We start from the raw sequence: 17,325 nt of genomic DNA, 5'->3' as shown, positions 1-17,325 counted from the left end.
CCAGCGACTGCGGACCTCCGTGTCAACACTCTCCCGGCAGCCCAACAGTACTCTGACACGCTCTCACCGACGCCGGCCCAAAGCTGCAGCTGAGCCCACATTCTGCACCACTTTAGGGCCGGTGCACCTTGCGTCAAGAATGTTTGCCGGCCATCCGATGTTGCCGCACAGGGCGCACTGGTGATCACAATGACAACGTTAGCGATTGCATGCGATCTCGTTTGCAGTTCAGGAGCACGTGCAATTTTCTCCGAGCATACTGGCTCTTCCTTGTACCACACCCGGCCTTCACTGGAACCTTCAGGCGTGTATGTCGCAAGGCGGTGATGGGAACGATGATTTGTGTTGAGTGTGAGTGTTCGGATGCATAGTACAAACTATCACTCGTCGACAGCCCATGATCGCCATATCACTCGCCTAATCACAAGAAATACCGGATTAGGATGCCACAAAATGACCAAGAATCATCTGAGATGCCACCTCGCTGGCTACGCCACACATTCACATGCACAGATCTGCATAGCTGCTGTGCTGTGCGGCTGGTTGTGCAAGCCAACGCTTGGCGGAATAGTCTACAATGCCGCCGAGTGTCAACGTTCATTCGCCCCGGACATCCCCCGAAGTACTCGCCGACTCACGGGTAGCACTGCTATGCGGTATCTGCGCTACGCCTCTGACCTATGCCGTGAGATTTGCTCTCAGCCGGCGACGCCGCATACCCACATGACGGCGCCTCTGATCGACAAGTCAACGCTTACTGCAGTTAAAGCTACGAGTTAAACTCCCAGATCTTTACCAATGCCGGACAACGCAGTATTGGGCCTTGTTGGAATGACTTCCGACAGCGCAAAAAGATACTGTTGTTGCCAGCACGGAGTTGCAACAACGGCAACGATGTGGGAACGATCGACAATGTGTTGAGATCTACTAGCACTGCACGTATGACCGTTGTGAGGTCTTCACAAGTCATCGAACGGATATATAAACACTGATCTGGACCTCGTTCTGGCTCGACCATCACACAACGACTATCACTTCACAACAAAAGTTTTCACTTCTCTTCACTTCAATAACCAAGACCTGAAAACTCCACCAAAATGAAGTTCTCTCTCTTCGCTCTCCCAGCCCTCTCTGTCCTGGCTTGGGCAGCCCCTACCTCTGTGGAAAACGCTGCCGTCGAGAAGCGCCAGACCCAAGGCACTCTCGAGCAGTGGCTCGTCACTTTGAACGAGGAGCTGAAGCCATTCACCTCCCACATGAGTACGCCTCCTCCACTCCACATCCTACCGAGATCCCAGGCTAATCTCTCCACAGCCCAAGTCACCGCTGCACTCCCAGAGGATGCCTCTGTTGAGGACAAGGAGGCCGCTGCCGATTCGATCATGGGTGACATCGCTGGTATCCGCCAGGCATTCCGCGAGACCACTGCCAAGGTCAACGCTGTCCGCGCCCAGAAGCAGCAGAAGCGTCAGACACTTGCCGACCTTCCAGACGTCCTCGGCCAACTCGACGGTCGTCCAATCGTCCTCGCCAACCTCCTGCTTCCTATCCTCCAGCAGCTGAACCCAGCTCTCGGCTCTGTCCTCAACACTCTCTCCTTGAGTACGTTTACTACACCTGACTCGTCAGACAATGCATGTGCTAACCACCCATCAGCTGCTGTTTACGTCGCTCTCCAGCCATTCCTCACCACTGAGCTCCCAGCCCTCGTTGTCGGGCTCAGCGGCCTTGTTGGCGGTCTTTTGGTAGCTCTTGCCCCTCTGCTCGCTGCTCTGGGCGGTATCCTGGCACCAATCGTCGCCGCTCTCTTGTAAATAGTGTGCGAGAAATAACGCTAGGATAATAATTGGGGATTATAAAACTGCGATCTTGGATGGACGCACTTCATGATACCAAAACCTTTGCTCCTCTTCTGAAATGACATTGAAGCAAGAGCTATGATAATTGGAACTTTTTGTATATATCCAACAGCAATAGAGCAACTTCACGTTACTTGCTTCCTCCTCCCACGTCGATCTTGAGCGCCGATTGTGGAAAGACCAATGCTGACTCAACAAGGTAGGTGCGACAATGTTCAGGTCTCAGGACGTTCTGTGAACTTGCAGGCGTCGTTTGCACCTTTCACTAGATCTTTCGAGGCGACCGGCCTAGAGCTACGATCATCAGCAACACCCGAACAGCTCTAGGAGAATTACGTCGCACGGCACAAAACAAAACAGCAAGTGCTTAGCCCAAGTCACCCCTTCTCACGAACCGACAAACCAACACAAGAACTGCAGCACCGCTCAACAAGAAAAAATTCATGACTTCTACCTCGAACGTCGTAATTTCAAGAATAATTGGACGAACTACCTTGACTTTACACCGCGCATCCTTTATCGAAGATCTCGGCACTTATTTCTGGAGCCAATATATGACGTGCCGATCCTGACTCGTGGTATACATGAGAGATCGACATTCATGCATATGTGCACGACTTCACTCCTGATATCTTCCACATCTGATGGCTCCGAAAGCCTTCCATGATCAGAGAAACACTAAACATGGCCAAGAAAGGCGAGTCAACCAACTCAGCTCCAAAAAACGAAGAGTGCCTTCATGTCTATGATATCTACACGTCTTAAATTACATCGTGTCTTTGAAAGAGAGAACAAATCGCTCAGGTCAAGCACCTGAATGTAATCAAAACAATCTCAAGACGACTCGAAAAGATCGAGCAAGCCAGATTTTGACCATCTGCACACCTCAAACCTCTCAACCGTTTCAATCCATCGAGGTGGACTTCAAGATGAAGCGCATGGACTTCTCCCAACACGCTTTCAGCATATTTCCAAAAAACTAAACTCCGAAGAACCTCAACTTCTTCACCTGCAGTGCATTGCAAGCAATCCGACCGCCCAGAGAGACGAATGCCAAAGCCAGAGATTTGAACAAATCTAACAAAACATGTAAGACATCTCCAAAAAAGCGAGTAGACCAGCTTCCCGCAATTTCTACCTCCAGTACCTCTTAACCCCTCGGAAAAGCAGAAAGAAGATCCACGTCGAGGAGTCTAGCGAAAATCACCGGACGATTCGGGCACTCTCGAAGCAATCAATTAAACCCGATCCCCACCATCTTCGCCTCTACTGCCTCTCCACACCCTTCCAATACGGAGAGACAGGCATCACAACAAGTGAAATAGTCATTTCAAACAGTACATCCCAATTCTCTCAGCAGTGAAACACTCCCGTTCATCAGCTTCTGCATCCCCGATGCCTTCCAAGCCTTCATTTCTCCGGAAAAACATGCATCATGCCATCGGTCATAGTCGAAATTGAACAATATCTTCTTACACTCTCCCGGCACCGCATCACTCCAGATCTTGAGCTCCTTCACCTTTCATGCCTTCGAGACCCTTAGTACACCAGAGAAACAAGCACCAAACCATCGGACATGGTCAAAAAAGAGTCAACGAGGAAACAAGTATTGTACGAATTTTCATTTTCATTTTCACTATGTCCCCGCGGGACATCATCTCTGCATATTCATACGCAGCTAAACTAGCGGCAGCGGACGTTTCTACTGCCAGACCGAACTAAGCGCCAAAAGGCGAGCTATCCTCGCCACCCTTACCCTTGGCAAGGATGATCACCAGCAAGAGGACCAGAATGCAAACAGCCCAGAAGATCATCCCAAGAGGGAAGAAGACGATGAGCGCGTTGCGCTTCTCCGAAGGGCAAGCCTCCTTGAAACGACCACCAGAGCGCTTGGCGATGAGGCGGTCGAAGAAGCCGAGGCCGAAGAGGAGGGTGAAAGGCGGGAAAGCGGCGCAGCCAAAGAGGAAGCGCTTGGAGATGCGCTTTTGTTCGAGACGATCATCGCGCTGCATCTCGGTCTCGGGCTTGAGAAGCATTGGGTAGGTCGAGGAGGACGACCAGGGAGTGCTACCTCCGCCGCCGGCGACCGGATCAGGCGGACCCTGCTGGCGAGGAAACATGGTCCAACCAGCGGAGCGCGCCGCGAGCTGGGCATCAGACATACGCTTGGTCTTGACGAGATGCAGGTCGCGGGGCTCGTACTGACTGCCAATAGCAGCGCGTTGAGAGCGCTTGGACTTGCTGCTCCTCACTGGACCGAGCTCGATGTCGATGATATTGGGCTTCTTGCCGATTGGAGACTTGACATGAATGGCGCGGTGAGTCGGATCTTGGTCGAACGGAGACCAGAGATTGGTGGCAGGACCGCGAGTGTTGAGAGGCGACTCCTGATTGACTGTCATGAAGGTGCCAGTGCTCTCATTGAAGGCCATGTTGGTGTATGGCGATGGAGTACTGGGAGAGGCCAGCAGTCCACGAGTATCAGAGCCGGAATTGAAGGCCTCCTCGTGGCGACCTAGGGCAACAGCACGACTGAAGTTGACCCATGGCTGATATTGAGGCCGAACAAATGTCTTCGCTTTCTGCAGCTTAGCTTGAGCGCTCGCTTTGATGGTGGTCATCGACTCTGAAGCCTTCATCATGAGTGGGCGAGAGTCCGATGGCAACAGAGTACGCAGACGGTCGAGCTCCGCGAGCTCAGCTCTTCGCTGAGTTCCGTCAATCTTGGGTGAGCCAGTGTACACCGAGTTGACCTGCTCATCTGCGATCTTAGACTCCAGAGCGCGGATGCGCCTCTCGACGATACAGCGTACTTTATTGTCGATGTCCTCGTAGGCTGCTACCTTATCCTTCGACTCGCCGAGAAGTCTGACAGCTTTGGGTGCAGGAATCTCCTCAGGTTCGTCTACGACTTCCGATACTGGTGTCTGAGGTGGAGCTGGCGGAAGGCTGAATCTCTGCTCGCTGCCGTCGTCACTGATGTCGGCATAGCTCTCGACAGTCACGGCACTGAGACGAGAATTGCGATTGAGTTCCATCTGAGAGACGCCGTACTCTGTGACCCACTCGCTAGCTCCATCATCGGGATAGTAGCTGGAGCTCCGTGGCATGACCCGGCCAAGATCTCCAGCATCGCTATTGTTGTCCTGAACCTCAAGATCAGGGAAACGAAAGCCGGCATCGCCCAAGCGAAGCTCCGTGTCGCCGTGCATCCCAAGCTCTGGGATGATTGGGGATTCGTAGTCATCTGGCGGGAAGTTCTCCTTGTTGTCATGGGGATATTGAACCAGCCTGACCGAAGGTGGCCTGTCTGAGTCTGTCTCTTCGTAGACCTCGAATGGCTGCGGTCGGCCACGGACGTGAATGTGGGCTGGATCCCTGCAGGTCGTTGGGCGACACGGGAAAAGATCCTCAACACGTGGTGCGACATTTTCCTTGTGTGGAGTGATGTTCAGCAAATTGCTAGTGTTCCCATAGCTCTGCTCCGAAGTTGGCACACTACTGTAGCCGCTGCGCCAGTTGCCACCCGGGACATAGTTTGCGACACCTCTGTATACGGGAAGAGGTGCCGAAAGAAGAGGTTGTGGGCGAGATCGGTTGCTGATGGAGGTACTTGGTGTCTCGCTGCCCACATCTGGAGTCTGTAGTGGAGACAGAAGACCTTGACGGCGCTCGTAGCTCGAGTGACTGACAATGCCGCCACGACCATATTCAATGGACGGGCTGGTATCAGCGTCTCGCTCTTGACTGCGGTCCTCAGGCTGGGACAACGGCGCCCTGGTGTATTCGTAGTCTTCGAGTATGGCCTTGATCGTCGAATCTGTAGTTTGCTCGGACGTCCTGCTTGGAGAAATATCTCGTAAGTGTACTCTTTAAACGGGAACGGCGGGAATTGGTTACATACGCATGAGTTTCATCAGAGTCTGTGATGCCCAGACCCAGTGGCTGCATGCGTGCGGGAGGCGTCACGTCCTGACGACGGCCTTCCTTGAGAACGTGGTTGATGGTCATCAGGGTGCTGTGACTATCAGAGTCGCTGAGTGTCAGATCGAAAGGGTCAGAAAATGGTCTCTCTCCTTTGCGGGCTGCGCTGGCACCTAGCAAAGCTCTTGGAGGAGTAGTGACTTGGCCCTTGTCGTGGTCACTCATGTGCAGGATCTTACGACGAGCGTCAGTGGCATTATCGTACAGTACACGACGTGAGTGCTCGCTGGGTACGCCCGAGACACCCGAAGGAGGCTCGTCGTGAGTCTGATCAGGTTGCATGCTTGCGTCGGTGTCGTGGAAGTAGCTGTCCAGAAGCCCTTCGATCTCGGCTGGCGTCTCGAGGCTGCGTGCTCCGAGAATGAGCGACGCGTGCGGGTTCAACACGTCAAAACTCGCTCCTCTATACAAGACGGTAGCTGGCGTAGAGGGCGGAGTTGCTGTATCCAAGTGACCTGCAAGATCAGCGCGGGGCTTGCTTCAGGACTCGACGTGCTCGACTTACCAAACGTGCCTTGCCAATTGTAGTGAGATGGCGGCAGGGGCCAGTCAATTCTTGACAGCGAGGTCGCTGAGGTCGGATGTTCTTCTCTTGTATTCTGCGAGTCCTCCGCAAGTGCCTCCGAGATGTTCCCAGTGCCCGTATCAAACCTGACGGACTTCACCTTCTTCAAATCCTCCTCCACCACAGCAGGTCCCACGTCCTCAATCTCAAATACAGCTGCGTAAACTTCCCACAATTCTCCTGATCCACCAGAGCCGCTGCTGCCGCCGCCTGTTTGGCGGGGAAGACGCTTTGCACGCTTCAACGAGTCAAACTTACGTTTCGTCCGAATGGGTTCACCGAAGTCACTCCTGTCTTCCTCCTCGTGCTCGACGCGTGAGCAACCTTGATGAAGAGGTGTCTGGAAAGGCGAAGATTGCAATGTGTCGACAGTGGAAGACAAAGAAGGAGAGGCGGTGTAAGTCCTCGGACGCGGTGTGAGAGGTCGGTGGTGGGAGGAAGCGGGCGAGAAGTCACGAAGTGAAGCGGACGCCGGCGACCGTGGCAAAATCAAGCTTGGCGTCCACGGATCATCAAAACAGCATGCTGCAGGGTCCGTGTATCGTGCATGAGCCGTTGCAAGATTCACAGCAGATGGCTTCCTTCGAATGCGCCGAGACTCGAGCTCTGGTGAAGCTGCGAGTACTGGTGACTGCTGAAATTTGTGAAACTCGTGCAATGTCAACTGCGGGCTGTCCAGACGATCCAGCATGTGAAAGGACTCCGCGCTTTCGCTCGGGCCCTGCTGCTGAAGGACAGGTGAAGTGCTGCCAGCTGCAGACAGGGATCCATCTCGAAGCGGCCGATTTGTTGAAGCCATCGTAATGTGGCTTGCTTGTGCAGGTTGCAAATACTAACGACGCGTTTCCCAGTGAATGAACCAGCACTCTGGAAACCGGCGAAGTGCTGAAGAAAGCTCGCGAGCGCGCCAATGTATCCAAGCGGCAAAGGCGATGGAGTTACAATCCTAGCTGAGACCAGTGCTCGCTTCCGCCCAGTACCAGGCCTTCTTGAACGAGCGTTGTGAAGCGAATGTGAAGTCTGAGTCTTTCCCGGCTCCCGTCTAGAAGTTCGTGAACTGCCGAGAATATGTCTACAACCACATCAGCTTCAGTGCTTCTGACAAGCGTGAGCAGCCACTTACTGAATATCCGGCGTCTAGCGATAAGATGTCAAAATATGCGCTGTTCCTGTCACAAGATCGGCGAATAGATCGCCCTGCCAGGCGTGCCAGCAGCCTGAAAAGATGATGCCGCGACAGCTGTCGTGAGACCGGACACTCCACGTCGTGAGAAGTGAAGCGTTGCACACAACCAGCTGAGCATCTTTGCGAAAGCGAGCGACGGGGGCAGAAGCAAACAACAACGCAGCGACAAGAAGAAGACCTCGCACCAAACTCTCAGCAAGCACGACGCGTTAGACTAAAGTAGTAGTCTCTCGTGTCAAAGAAAGGGCCAGCCGCTAGAAAGACAGAGACTGAGACATCGCGACCGAACTTACTGACAGAAAGCGCGCCATGTGGTCAAGTAGCAGCAGCCACGGCACCAAGTCCGTCCGTCCAAAAAAGTCATCCCTCCATCATGCCCACAGAAGGTGCAGTCCGCGCCATCTCCGGCCCGTCCACACAGCAGCAGACGCAGACGCAGACGCACGCAAGATCCCGAGCCAAGTAATCAGCTTCGGCGGCCCAAAGAGTGCACAGAATGGCGTGAACCAGGTCGGGCAGCGTGACGGTGTGAAGAAACAGAGCCAGTGGCACGCTTACAGTGAGGTCGAGAGGACGAAAAGTGAAATTTGATGTGATGATTGGACAAAAGGCATCAGATCACGTGAAAGACAGAAACCAATCATTTCACAATTCTCCCTTCTCGTCGCAACACACCGTCTCACTTCTCCCGCTCACACTACGCACCATAGGGGAAAGCAACGTCAATAGCTTCCCACTCTCTCGGTGCACTTTCGCGGTCAGGCCGTACCTAGCGTGCCTGGCGTGCATGCCGTCGAGGCTATGCATGTCATCTCTGCAGCTGCACCTCTGCCGAACTCCCACGCCCTCACCAATCACGACCCAAACCTCACTCATCCTCCAAGGAACTAGTATCGTTCGCCAAACAACCAGAACAGGGCACACGAGGCCGCCAACTTGGTCATCCTCGTGTGAGATGCGGTGCTGGCGCTTACGATTTCCATTCACAGTAAGGAAGATTTTTCTTATTCTGTTCGGTCTTTGCCTAGGGTGGAAGAAACTAAAACGCGAACGCGCTATCCAAGACACCGGTGTCGAACATGACAGCCCTATCACGCTGCAATCCTGCTCAAACAGATGTCACATCGCCAGATACATCGTTCCAGAACTTCAAAAGACTTGCCAATTGTTCTCCACCATCTCGTATCGGCGGCGATCAGCCCACATGGTCTGTCCCAGCAGGTTGGTCAGTCGATCACGCACTACAGCATCAGTGCCGACAAGGGAGGAAGCAAACTCCTCCGCCAGCGTGATCCGTTTACATCATGCTCGAGGGCGCAGCCTGTGCGCTGTTCGTGATTGGTCCTGGATTTTCATAGCTGTCGAACAGCTTCGAGGAATTGACTCCTTTGACAATTCCATACGAGACACCAGCGGCAAGAGCTCCGATGAACAAGGTCTCTACCGCGCCAATTGCCGAGTCTTTGGCGCAGCAGCCTGTGATCTTGGCCTTGACGTATCCGAAGACAAGGAGGATGACAACTGTAATCCCGATAGAACTGAACAGCGCCTCGTTGATGTGCTTGGTGGCAAAGTAGGGTATCATCGGAAGTAGGCCGCCTGAAAATCATGACAGTGGTCAGCTACGGTAAAAGCGGAAGAAGCTGTTCTTAGCAGTCATGCTTACCAAACAGATACGAGACACCCATCACCAGGCCTTCAATCCACGCCACCTTCAACGTCGGCTTCTCCAATTTGAGCTCAAAGTCCATCATGAACTGCGGATAGTCAGCACAACCAATACCAGAATGGGACAGAAAGCTGATCAGCCCCGACAAGAAACAAACCTTCACCCAAGCCTCCTCATCCCTCTTCAAACTCTCCACAACCCCTCTCGAATCCTCCCTCGAAATACTATACTCCCCCAAAATATCATAAATCTCCTGTTCCTCTTCCCCGGGAGACTCTCTCACCTCCCTCCTCTCCCTCTTCTCTTCCACTTCGTAATGCTTTCGATCCGTCTTTGCAGCCAAGAACGCTCCGAGACCCATGGAAATCGATCCCGCGAAGAGTTCTGCCAGCCCGCCGAGGATGACGATCTTGGAGGAGCCGAGGGAGGAGAGACCGGCTGTGAGAGCGAAGGGCACTGTGAGGCCGTCTGCGAAGCCGATGATGCTGTCGCGGACGAAGATCCCGTTGCGGGCGTGGTGTTCGCTGTGTGTGGGTCCTGAGATGGGAGTGCTAGAGGAGTGAGTGCTTGGAGGACCGTGCATGGGAGTCGATGATGTGTCAGAGCTGGCTGGACTGGGACCTTTCTCGATGTCTGTATTGCGTGTTCTGGCCGGCAGAAAAGGGATGCGAATCTGCCTCAGGAGACCTGGGATCCTGGCGAGAGCCATTTCGATGAGCGCTCAGTCTGATTTGACACTGAGTCGTAGGTAGCTTCCGTTCGCAAATTTGAACGCTGGTATGCTGAGCACTGTCGCCGGTGCTTGTCGCCAATCCTCCTTTTACGTCCAATTCCTGCTTCCTGTCGCGCAGCATTGTACAAAGTACGGCAGAACTTGAGCGCAAACAAACAAGTTTCCGAGTTGGTATGGGTAATAGATGGCTTGAATTGTGCGACACACGATCCTCGAGACCAACCAGTTGCTGTCGTTGCAAGGTCAAATATCGAAACCTCTGGTGCAGGAGGGTCGAAGCCTTGCGCTTGATGAATGAATGGTTGGAAGCGCCACCAGCGCCACCAGTAGATAGACAGCTGTGACAGATTTCATGCCTTGTCTTCGAACATCGATTACCTTGGACTAATCGGCAGTCACTTCTATCTACGTGTCACCTCGCACTTACCTCGAGTGCAGTCTGCAGGAAGTCTCCGGGTAATCGCAGCTGTCAAATGAAGTCTCACGCGCACGGCAGCAACGACAGAGCAACATTGTGCTGTCCACGTTGCTTCACTTCCTGCACAAATGCAAGTAGCCGCGTTTTGACAGCGGGAAGGCGCATGAGGCGAGGCGAGCCATGCATGGAGCCTCGTGGTATGGCGAACAGAAACACGTGCGACTTGAACGACGAATAATTTCAGGTGGGAAGTAATCAACAGCAAACTCGTAGCACAATGGACAGCATTGGCATTACTTTCTGGTGTAGCTGCAATGAATACGGTAGCGTCCGAAATCCGTTTTGCTGCGACGAGCGACCCTTTCTTGCATTTCTCCTCATGCAGATGCTTTCACGGCCTTCTTCTTCATCTTCTGATCCTTCAATACTTTCCTCGCTAGCGTTCTCGCAGCCGCCATCTCCTCTGCCGTAAATGGCTCTGGATTCTTCGTTGTAACGTCGATCAAGGGCACACTGCCAATCCCATCTAATGTCGACATCTTCCCAGCTCCTTTCCCCTTCTTCTGCTTGCGCGACTCGCTCAAAATCTTGATCGCCATGGCTTCTTGCCTTGCAATCTTCCTCGCAACCTTGGATTCGGCTCCCTTCGTCACGGCACCTGTACTTTCGGCGGCCTTCTTTGCTTCGCGCTGATTCTCCATCCATTGTCGTCGTGCCTTGCGAACTCGCTTTGGTAGTAGTTTCACATCGAGGCCTTCCCAGATGCTGGGGTCCAGGGGCACCGGTATTTGTGGGTCCCATGTATACCGAACTTTGCCTTCATTATCGACGACCTGAACGCTTCCCGAGTGTGCCAGTCCCTCGTCGTGTGAAGTTGGAGGCCCGCCTGGTTGCTTTTGGTCATCAGCTTCTGACTTCTCCAACTCTGCCTTTGCCTTCTCTGCGTCCAGGCTTTCGTTCAATTTCTTGTAGTATTCCTCGAGTGAAAGGCCTGCCTTCGCGGCCTTGGCCTCTTGTTCTTTGTAGTGTGCAGAGAGTGTCCAGCCATCTACAGCGGTCGTTGTATGCATCAAAACCTTGTCTCCATGCTCTGCATGCACTGCCCGCAGTTGCTCTTGTTGTTCCTGATACTCCTCGATTGAAAGGCCTGCCTTATCTGCCTCTTCTGCTTCCGCTGCGAGCTCAGCTTCGTATCTTTTCACACCCTGTTCTTGTTGCCTGTAGTATTCCTCAAGCGAGATACCTTCTTTCCTCGCCTTCTTCTTGTCTTTGCGGTATTTCAGGTATGCCTCGCTAGTCATGTCCATCTCCCAGGCCTTCATCTCTACGTCTAGTAATCTCTGTTGTTCTTTTGCTGCTTTCTGAGCAGCCTTTGCCTCAGCCTTCTCGAGCCTGGTCCGTCTCCTGTCCCGCTTCTTCTCCTCATGCGTCTTGTCTCTCATGTAATCGATGGCTTCCAGTTGCGCTTGTTCCTCTGGCGTGAGCTGGCTGATCACGAACGTCTTCGCTGCCTGCCTGAATCTTCGCACGCGCCTTTCTCTTTCATACTTGTCCTGCTTCTTTCTGTCTTCCTTGCTGCTGGGCTCCAGACCAGCGTCTTTGAAAACGCGCGCAACGGCGTCTTCGCCGTACAGGGATTGAATTGACTTTCCCTTTGCCTTCCCTTCGATCGCTCGATTCTTCACCACCCTTATTTCCAGCAATCCTCTCTTTCTTGCTTCCTGCGTGAATGCATCGACTCTCCGAGAGACAGTCTTCTTCACCTTCTCTGCACCTTCGGTTTTGACCTTCTTGCCCAAGCTGTCATAACCGCTGTCATCGTCCTCCCTTTTCCTCTTCTTCTGCTCCTCATTCCACTGCTGTATTGTGCCGCCCTCACTCTCTCCCTTCACGAATCTGCCATAGAGGCCTCCAGCAAACATACCCTTCTCTCTGACCTGGGCCAATGTGCTCTTCTTCCCCGTTCCCAGATCTTTCAGTCCAGAATCGTAGGCGCGCATCCACCACTGATCGCTGACAGCGGCATGCTTGTTCAACCCAACGCCCAGCACGTCGACCTTTTTCGAGATGAGTAGTGGCTTGCTGAGTCCGCGGGATTGAGCGCCATTGTGAGAGTCGAGACTACCGGAGCCAGACCAGCCGTAGGCCTTGAGCAACTTTTCGGCGTCCATGTTGCCCGGGTTATCGACAGATCTAGATTGCGAAGTCTCTGGGGCTTGGACTTGGGAAATTTTGGAGCCGCCAAGCGGGAATCGCCGAATGCGAAAGCGAGTCATGTAGCCGTCCTCGTCGTGCGGTCACTGCTCCCCATCTCTTGCCAACTGCATCGAGGGAAGCGAATGCTCGTACAAGGGTGATCCTTCTGCAGGCTTGATGTATCAGTGTGTTGAAGACGACCTCAATCTTCACAGCAAGATGCTCCCGCCCGAGCGCCACAATTCACGCTCGGCGCAGAGTTTCTCCGCTGCCCCGGTGTGCGACGACTTCAACATTGCAATACAGAAGGCGGCTTCACATTATTCGGGCGGGCGCAATTAAGACCGACCAACGTGCATCAAGTTGAAGAGAGTTGGACTGGAGCACTGACTCAGGCTGTATCTTTATTGCTAATGCTGCTCAGATACGCACCAGCATCCACCAACGTGAATGCTTCTCGACAGATCGAGACTGCTTCAACATGCCTTGCCGGGACTTCCTCGTCCAAACGTCCTCGGATGCGGTCGCTGACTTGCCGACAGATTTATGGACTGATCACAATGTATTCAAGCCTGATGACAATGATTCCACGCTCGAATGGTAGCCGGTCCTTCACAAATGTACATGCGGATCCTTTTCATCTCCCCAAGGATGTATATTGGTCTTCATCCCGCTTCCGTCGCGATATGCATCCAGGACCTTGTTGGCAGCTTCCGCATCCAGGCCTTCGATCACCTCGAAACTGCTAGGATGAACTTTCTTCTCCCTCAACCATCTGGGAATTTCCTCCCAGAAGCCCACTGTCACTTCAGGATGGATCGGAGATACGCCAAATACCAAGCGGCGCTCGTATCCGGCTGATTTTGAGCCTATCCGAGCAGCGTCGAATTCTCCTTCCGGTCGGCGAAGAGTGATCAACATGCCCTTCCTCGTGTTTGAGAGAGCTGCCACGCCAAGCTCTTGGTTCTCGCCAGCGTTGACCGTGTCAATCGCGTAGACCAAATCATCTCCTGCAACGGCACGAATCTGTTCCAATACGTTGGCGGCGTATCGGTCAATGATATGCGTTGCACCTCTGGAACGCAGCGAGTCCGCCTGGCGCATTCCAGCTACCACGATGATTCGACCTATTCCCGCCAAGGCTGCCAGCTCAACCACGGCTCGGCCAGTATTCGAACCACCCCCAATCACCAGAAGTGTGACGCTTACAAACTCGAAAGACTTTGCCTCTGACGAGAATGGAGGCGGGAAGCCATGGCCGGCTTTTGCGAAGAGAGCGATGAAAGCGGCTAGCACATTGACGGGAATCGTGGCTGCTTCATCTACGCTCAGGCCACTGTTCGCGATCCTGCCCACGAATCTCGCATCCACAAGAGCATATTGTTGCGCAGCGTTGAAGTCGTTTGGATCACCACCTTCGGCCATAGTGTGGCCAAACACATGCTCGCCAATAGAGAATCTGGCCGAGCGCTCGCCGGTTCCTACCTTCAAGACTTCTCCGACCAAGTCTGCCCCGAGAACATATGGGTAGCTCGATACGAAAAGGCCGTTGTCTCGGGTTCTCTGGTCATGAGGATTCACTACACGCCATTCAGCTTCTTCCTCTCATCTCCATCAGTGCAGACGATCGTAGACTTACGCCCAGCTACCAAGACCTTCACTAACAATTGATTCTCACCGGGCTGCGGGATCGGCCGATGCCCTACAACTAACGGAGTGCCAGCTTCGTGAAGGAGAAGAGCTGTCTGAGACATGGCCGTATCGGTACTGAAAGCCGAGCGTAGCTGTGGATAGATGTAGGCGGCCAGGGCTAATATCAAGAGATTCAGCAACAACATCCGCTAGGTGAGGAGTGGGTGCTTCTCATACGAAATTCGAGGCACTTGAGACCTCAAATACTCATCTTCACGCGACCTTCAGACGTGCCGCGTGGTTGGGACGAAGTACGCCCTCAGTCGCCTTCGCATTTGTCATCCCCGACACGCAGCTTGGTAATGTGAGCAGCCTGGTAAGATTACCATTGAATCAACCAGGTATCCAATCTTCTCCGCAAGGCAGCTTGGTAAGACGGTCGTTGGGACCCGTCACGCAATCAATCATCTCGCGAAGGGCGTATGAAGAAGATCACGGATCTTCCGAGGCTTTATAACGATTGCATATCCTGATTACTGAACACAAGATGTTCTTAAAGCCAGGTTGCTACTAACGAGAATCTGGACGGAATGAAGGAGTTCGTGCTTCGCGGCTGAAGGAGAACGGAATCGCTGCAAGAATTCTGTGGTTATAAGTATAGTCGAGTCCGGAAATGAAGAATATCGAGCCCGGTGAAGTCGAACACTTTTATCATTCCTTCTATTGCACTTGAACAGAAGACTACTCATGAAGCGTGCGAGGGACTCTAGAAGCTGACAAATTGTTACCACTTCCGTCTGATATACTCCATTGGGATCCATGGGGCAGGCAGGGATTGACGGAATATGATCCGCTGTACGAGATTGACACACAGAGGTTAGTTTCCTGCACATGTCGACCACTGCTCGATCTCTCTTCACCACTCGCATATACAGGTCTACGCTATGGGCTCAGCGCAGCATTATACCTGCCGCTTTGGGCGTATGGATGACCTCGATTCACCAAGAGTGTCACCTATTCCCCATTCGTACACCCACAGCTGCAACCTCGTACACTATACGAAAAACCATGACCCAATTCCTCTGCCACTACTGCGGCATGCCACGTGCCCACAGCGTGGCATCTCGAACATCTCCTGCAAGCAGGAACGAGCACTCCAATACACTGCTGATCCTGCCTCGGTGAACACAAAGATCTACAAGCAAAATACTCTAACGGCTCTAGTGGCTCTTGAAAACTTCTTATTTCTCGCGTATGTCGCAGACACGAGCGACGTGCATGATGCTTGACTACTGACTTGGCGTATGGGGTAGTACGATAATAGCTGTGAGGGCATTGATTTCACCTACTCTGCTGGTAGTAGTCGGTGTTTGTCTATTGCTCCTCTTGAGACGCGATGACTGTAAACTTTGCTATGTGGATCTGTAGGAAGAGGAGGGGTTGGGGACGGACGATTCTTGCTATAGATAGAGAACTCCTTGGTTGTCAATCTTTACTACTTCTCGTCCTTGCAAAATCCAGCTTCTTCATAAGTACTGCGATTGATCGATCGATAGACTCCTCTACACAGTCCATTGACGGGTCAAATCAATTTCGAGACCCACGAATCCAGCGTCCATACGCCGTCTACTCAAGATGCATTTCTCAGCCCTCACCTCCCTCCTTCTGGTCATTGCGACCCTTTCCTCTGCGGCTCCAGTCGAGGAACGCCAACTCAATGGCGCTCTACTGTGTCCGTTGCTCGGAACACCACTGTGCAATGTTCAATGCATGCTACTCACGCAGACTTCTGGACAATGCGCGCCAAACAGGTGAGTGTGAAGCGATAACAAAGCTTTCACATATGAATCAGAGCGCTGATGAGCTTTCGTGATGTAGGAAATGCTTCTGTGCCGATGATGCAGGGACCATTTTGGAGTAGGGCGCGATCAAAAGCTGGGTCAACGAAAGGGTGTGAACTGTGGAAGAGATTGCTTGGCTTGAGAAAGTACTCTCAACAATGGTTGAAGCTTCGAAAAACATGTCGTTCTGCAGCAATACTGTCAATTTGTCATTCCGTCATCCTCGATATAGAGGCGCCATATTTGTCTGCATTGTCTCTCACAGGCCAGCCAACCTTCTGAGACCATTATTCCTGATCATTCTTCCATCTCCTTCAATTCCAACACCTGGGGCCAATGGCTCACCATCTCCGATAGCCAGATCAACCAGGACTTTGGCAAGACTGGGCGCAGGAACAACCATGCCCTTATACACCACTTCGAACAAATTGCTCACACCCGTGGCGAATCTATCCCACAACTTGACATCTCGCTGCGCCAAATATTGTCCTTGTGTGTTGATCGCGCCAGGTCTCACATTGTACACGCGCAATCGCGGGCACGCTTTCATGGACTCCAGCAACAGGCTCTCCGCCATGCCTTTGACACGACTATACATCATCTTGCTCGGTCCCTCCGCATTCACGCCCTCACCGGAGATGTAGACGAAATTGAACTTCGGACCCAGCGTAGAGAACGCTTCCGCGGCTGCAAGCGGATACTGGAGGGTGATTTCGATGTAATCCGCTTCATTGATTCCTCGGCTGCTTATGCCTTGCGCCCAAATACATCCTGATGCGCCTTTCAACTGCTTGAGGACGGATGAGGGGTACTGGTGGTAGTCTTTGTGTAAGATGACATGGGCTTTGGGCTGGTTCTCTGCTAGTTTGACGTCGCGTCGCGAGAGTATGGAAACGCGTGCTATCGAGGCGTCGGAGAGGCAGTGGGAGAGAATCGCGGCGCCTGCTGAGCCTGTTGCACCGGTGAGTATGATATGTGCCATGTTGAAGGCTTCTACACGGTCATGAGGTTCAGGGCGGAGTGAGGAGGTGAATGCTGCAGGTGGTGGGCGGTTGTACAGAGAATTGAAGGATCGACTTCAGCCGTGAAGCTCGCGAGTTGCCTCTACGCCGATACTGTACATATCAGTGCATCTGGACTACAATCGCCATGGGTATGGCGAGAATGGCAAGCTTGATGGCACTTGTCTTTGTGATGGACACGAAGCATGTTGTCCAGTCATTCCTCCCAGGACGTCACGCC

At 52.9% G+C, this 17,325-nt stretch overlaps 7 protein-coding genes across 7 annotated transcripts; 1 reads left to right on the top strand and 6 right to left on the bottom strand.

Moving 5' to 3' along the window:
* Positions 1 to 1,097: 1,097 nt before the first annotated feature.
* RHO25_009073 (uncharacterized protein) lies at positions 1,098 to 1,814 on the top strand (the record flags this gene model as incomplete). Its single annotated transcript, XM_023604853.1, has 3 exons — positions 1,098 to 1,260; positions 1,315 to 1,602; positions 1,657 to 1,814. The coding sequence occupies 3 exons, from the start codon at positions 1,098 to 1,100 to the stop codon at positions 1,812 to 1,814; spliced, it is 609 nt and encodes a 202-aa protein (XP_023460513.1).
* Positions 1,815 to 3,577: 1,763 nt separating this feature from the next.
* On the bottom strand, positions 3,578 to 5,071 carry RHO25_009072 (uncharacterized protein; the record flags this gene model as incomplete). The annotated part of the gene is made up of 1 exon (XM_023604852.1): positions 3,578 to 5,071. The coding sequence occupies one exon, from the start codon at positions 5,069 to 5,071 to the stop codon at positions 3,578 to 3,580; it is 1,494 nt and encodes a 497-aa protein (XP_023460516.1).
* Positions 5,072 to 5,615: 544 nt separating this feature from the next.
* On the bottom strand, positions 5,616 to 7,099 carry RHO25_009071 (uncharacterized protein; the record flags this gene model as incomplete). Its single annotated transcript, XM_023604851.2, has 2 exons — positions 5,616 to 6,298; positions 6,349 to 7,099. 2 exons carry the CDS (start codon positions 7,097 to 7,099, stop codon positions 5,616 to 5,618), a joined length of 1,434 nt encoding a protein of 477 aa, XP_023460515.2.
* A 1,792-nt stretch (positions 7,100 to 8,891) lies between these two features.
* On the bottom strand, positions 8,892 to 9,972 carry RHO25_009070 (uncharacterized protein; the record flags this gene model as incomplete). The annotated part of the gene is made up of 3 exons (XM_023604850.1): positions 8,892 to 9,193; positions 9,261 to 9,351; positions 9,421 to 9,972. The coding sequence occupies 3 exons, from the start codon at positions 9,970 to 9,972 to the stop codon at positions 8,892 to 8,894; spliced, it is 945 nt and encodes a 314-aa protein (XP_023460707.1).
* Positions 9,973 to 10,791: 819 nt separating this feature from the next.
* Positions 10,792 to 12,585, bottom strand: RHO25_009069 (uncharacterized protein; the record flags this gene model as incomplete). The annotated part of the gene is made up of 1 exon (XM_023604849.2): positions 10,792 to 12,585. One exon carries the CDS (start codon positions 12,583 to 12,585, stop codon positions 10,792 to 10,794), a length of 1,794 nt encoding a protein of 597 aa, XP_023460708.2.
* A 637-nt stretch (positions 12,586 to 13,222) lies between these two features.
* RHO25_009068 (uncharacterized protein) lies at positions 13,223 to 14,448 on the bottom strand (the record flags this gene model as incomplete). Its single annotated transcript, XM_023604848.1, has 2 exons — positions 13,223 to 14,190; positions 14,250 to 14,448. 2 exons carry the CDS (start codon positions 14,446 to 14,448, stop codon positions 13,223 to 13,225), a joined length of 1,167 nt encoding a protein of 388 aa, XP_023460703.1.
* A 1,894-nt stretch (positions 14,449 to 16,342) lies between these two features.
* Positions 16,343 to 17,065, bottom strand: RHO25_009067 (uncharacterized protein; the record flags this gene model as incomplete). The annotated part of the gene is made up of 1 exon (XM_023604847.2): positions 16,343 to 17,065. The coding sequence occupies one exon, from the start codon at positions 17,063 to 17,065 to the stop codon at positions 16,343 to 16,345; it is 723 nt and encodes a 240-aa protein (XP_023460704.1).
* Positions 17,066 to 17,325: the final 260 nt, after the last annotated feature.

The sequence above is a fragment of the Cercospora beticola genome, chromosome 5 (genome assembly GCF_033473495.1).
Source record: "Cercospora beticola chromosome 5, complete sequence".
NCBI lineage: Eukaryota > Fungi > Ascomycota > Dothideomycetes > Mycosphaerellales > Mycosphaerellaceae > Cercospora > Cercospora beticola.
The sequence above is the reverse complement of the archived record's forward strand: the minus strand, read 5'-3'. Positions and strand labels throughout refer to the sequence as shown.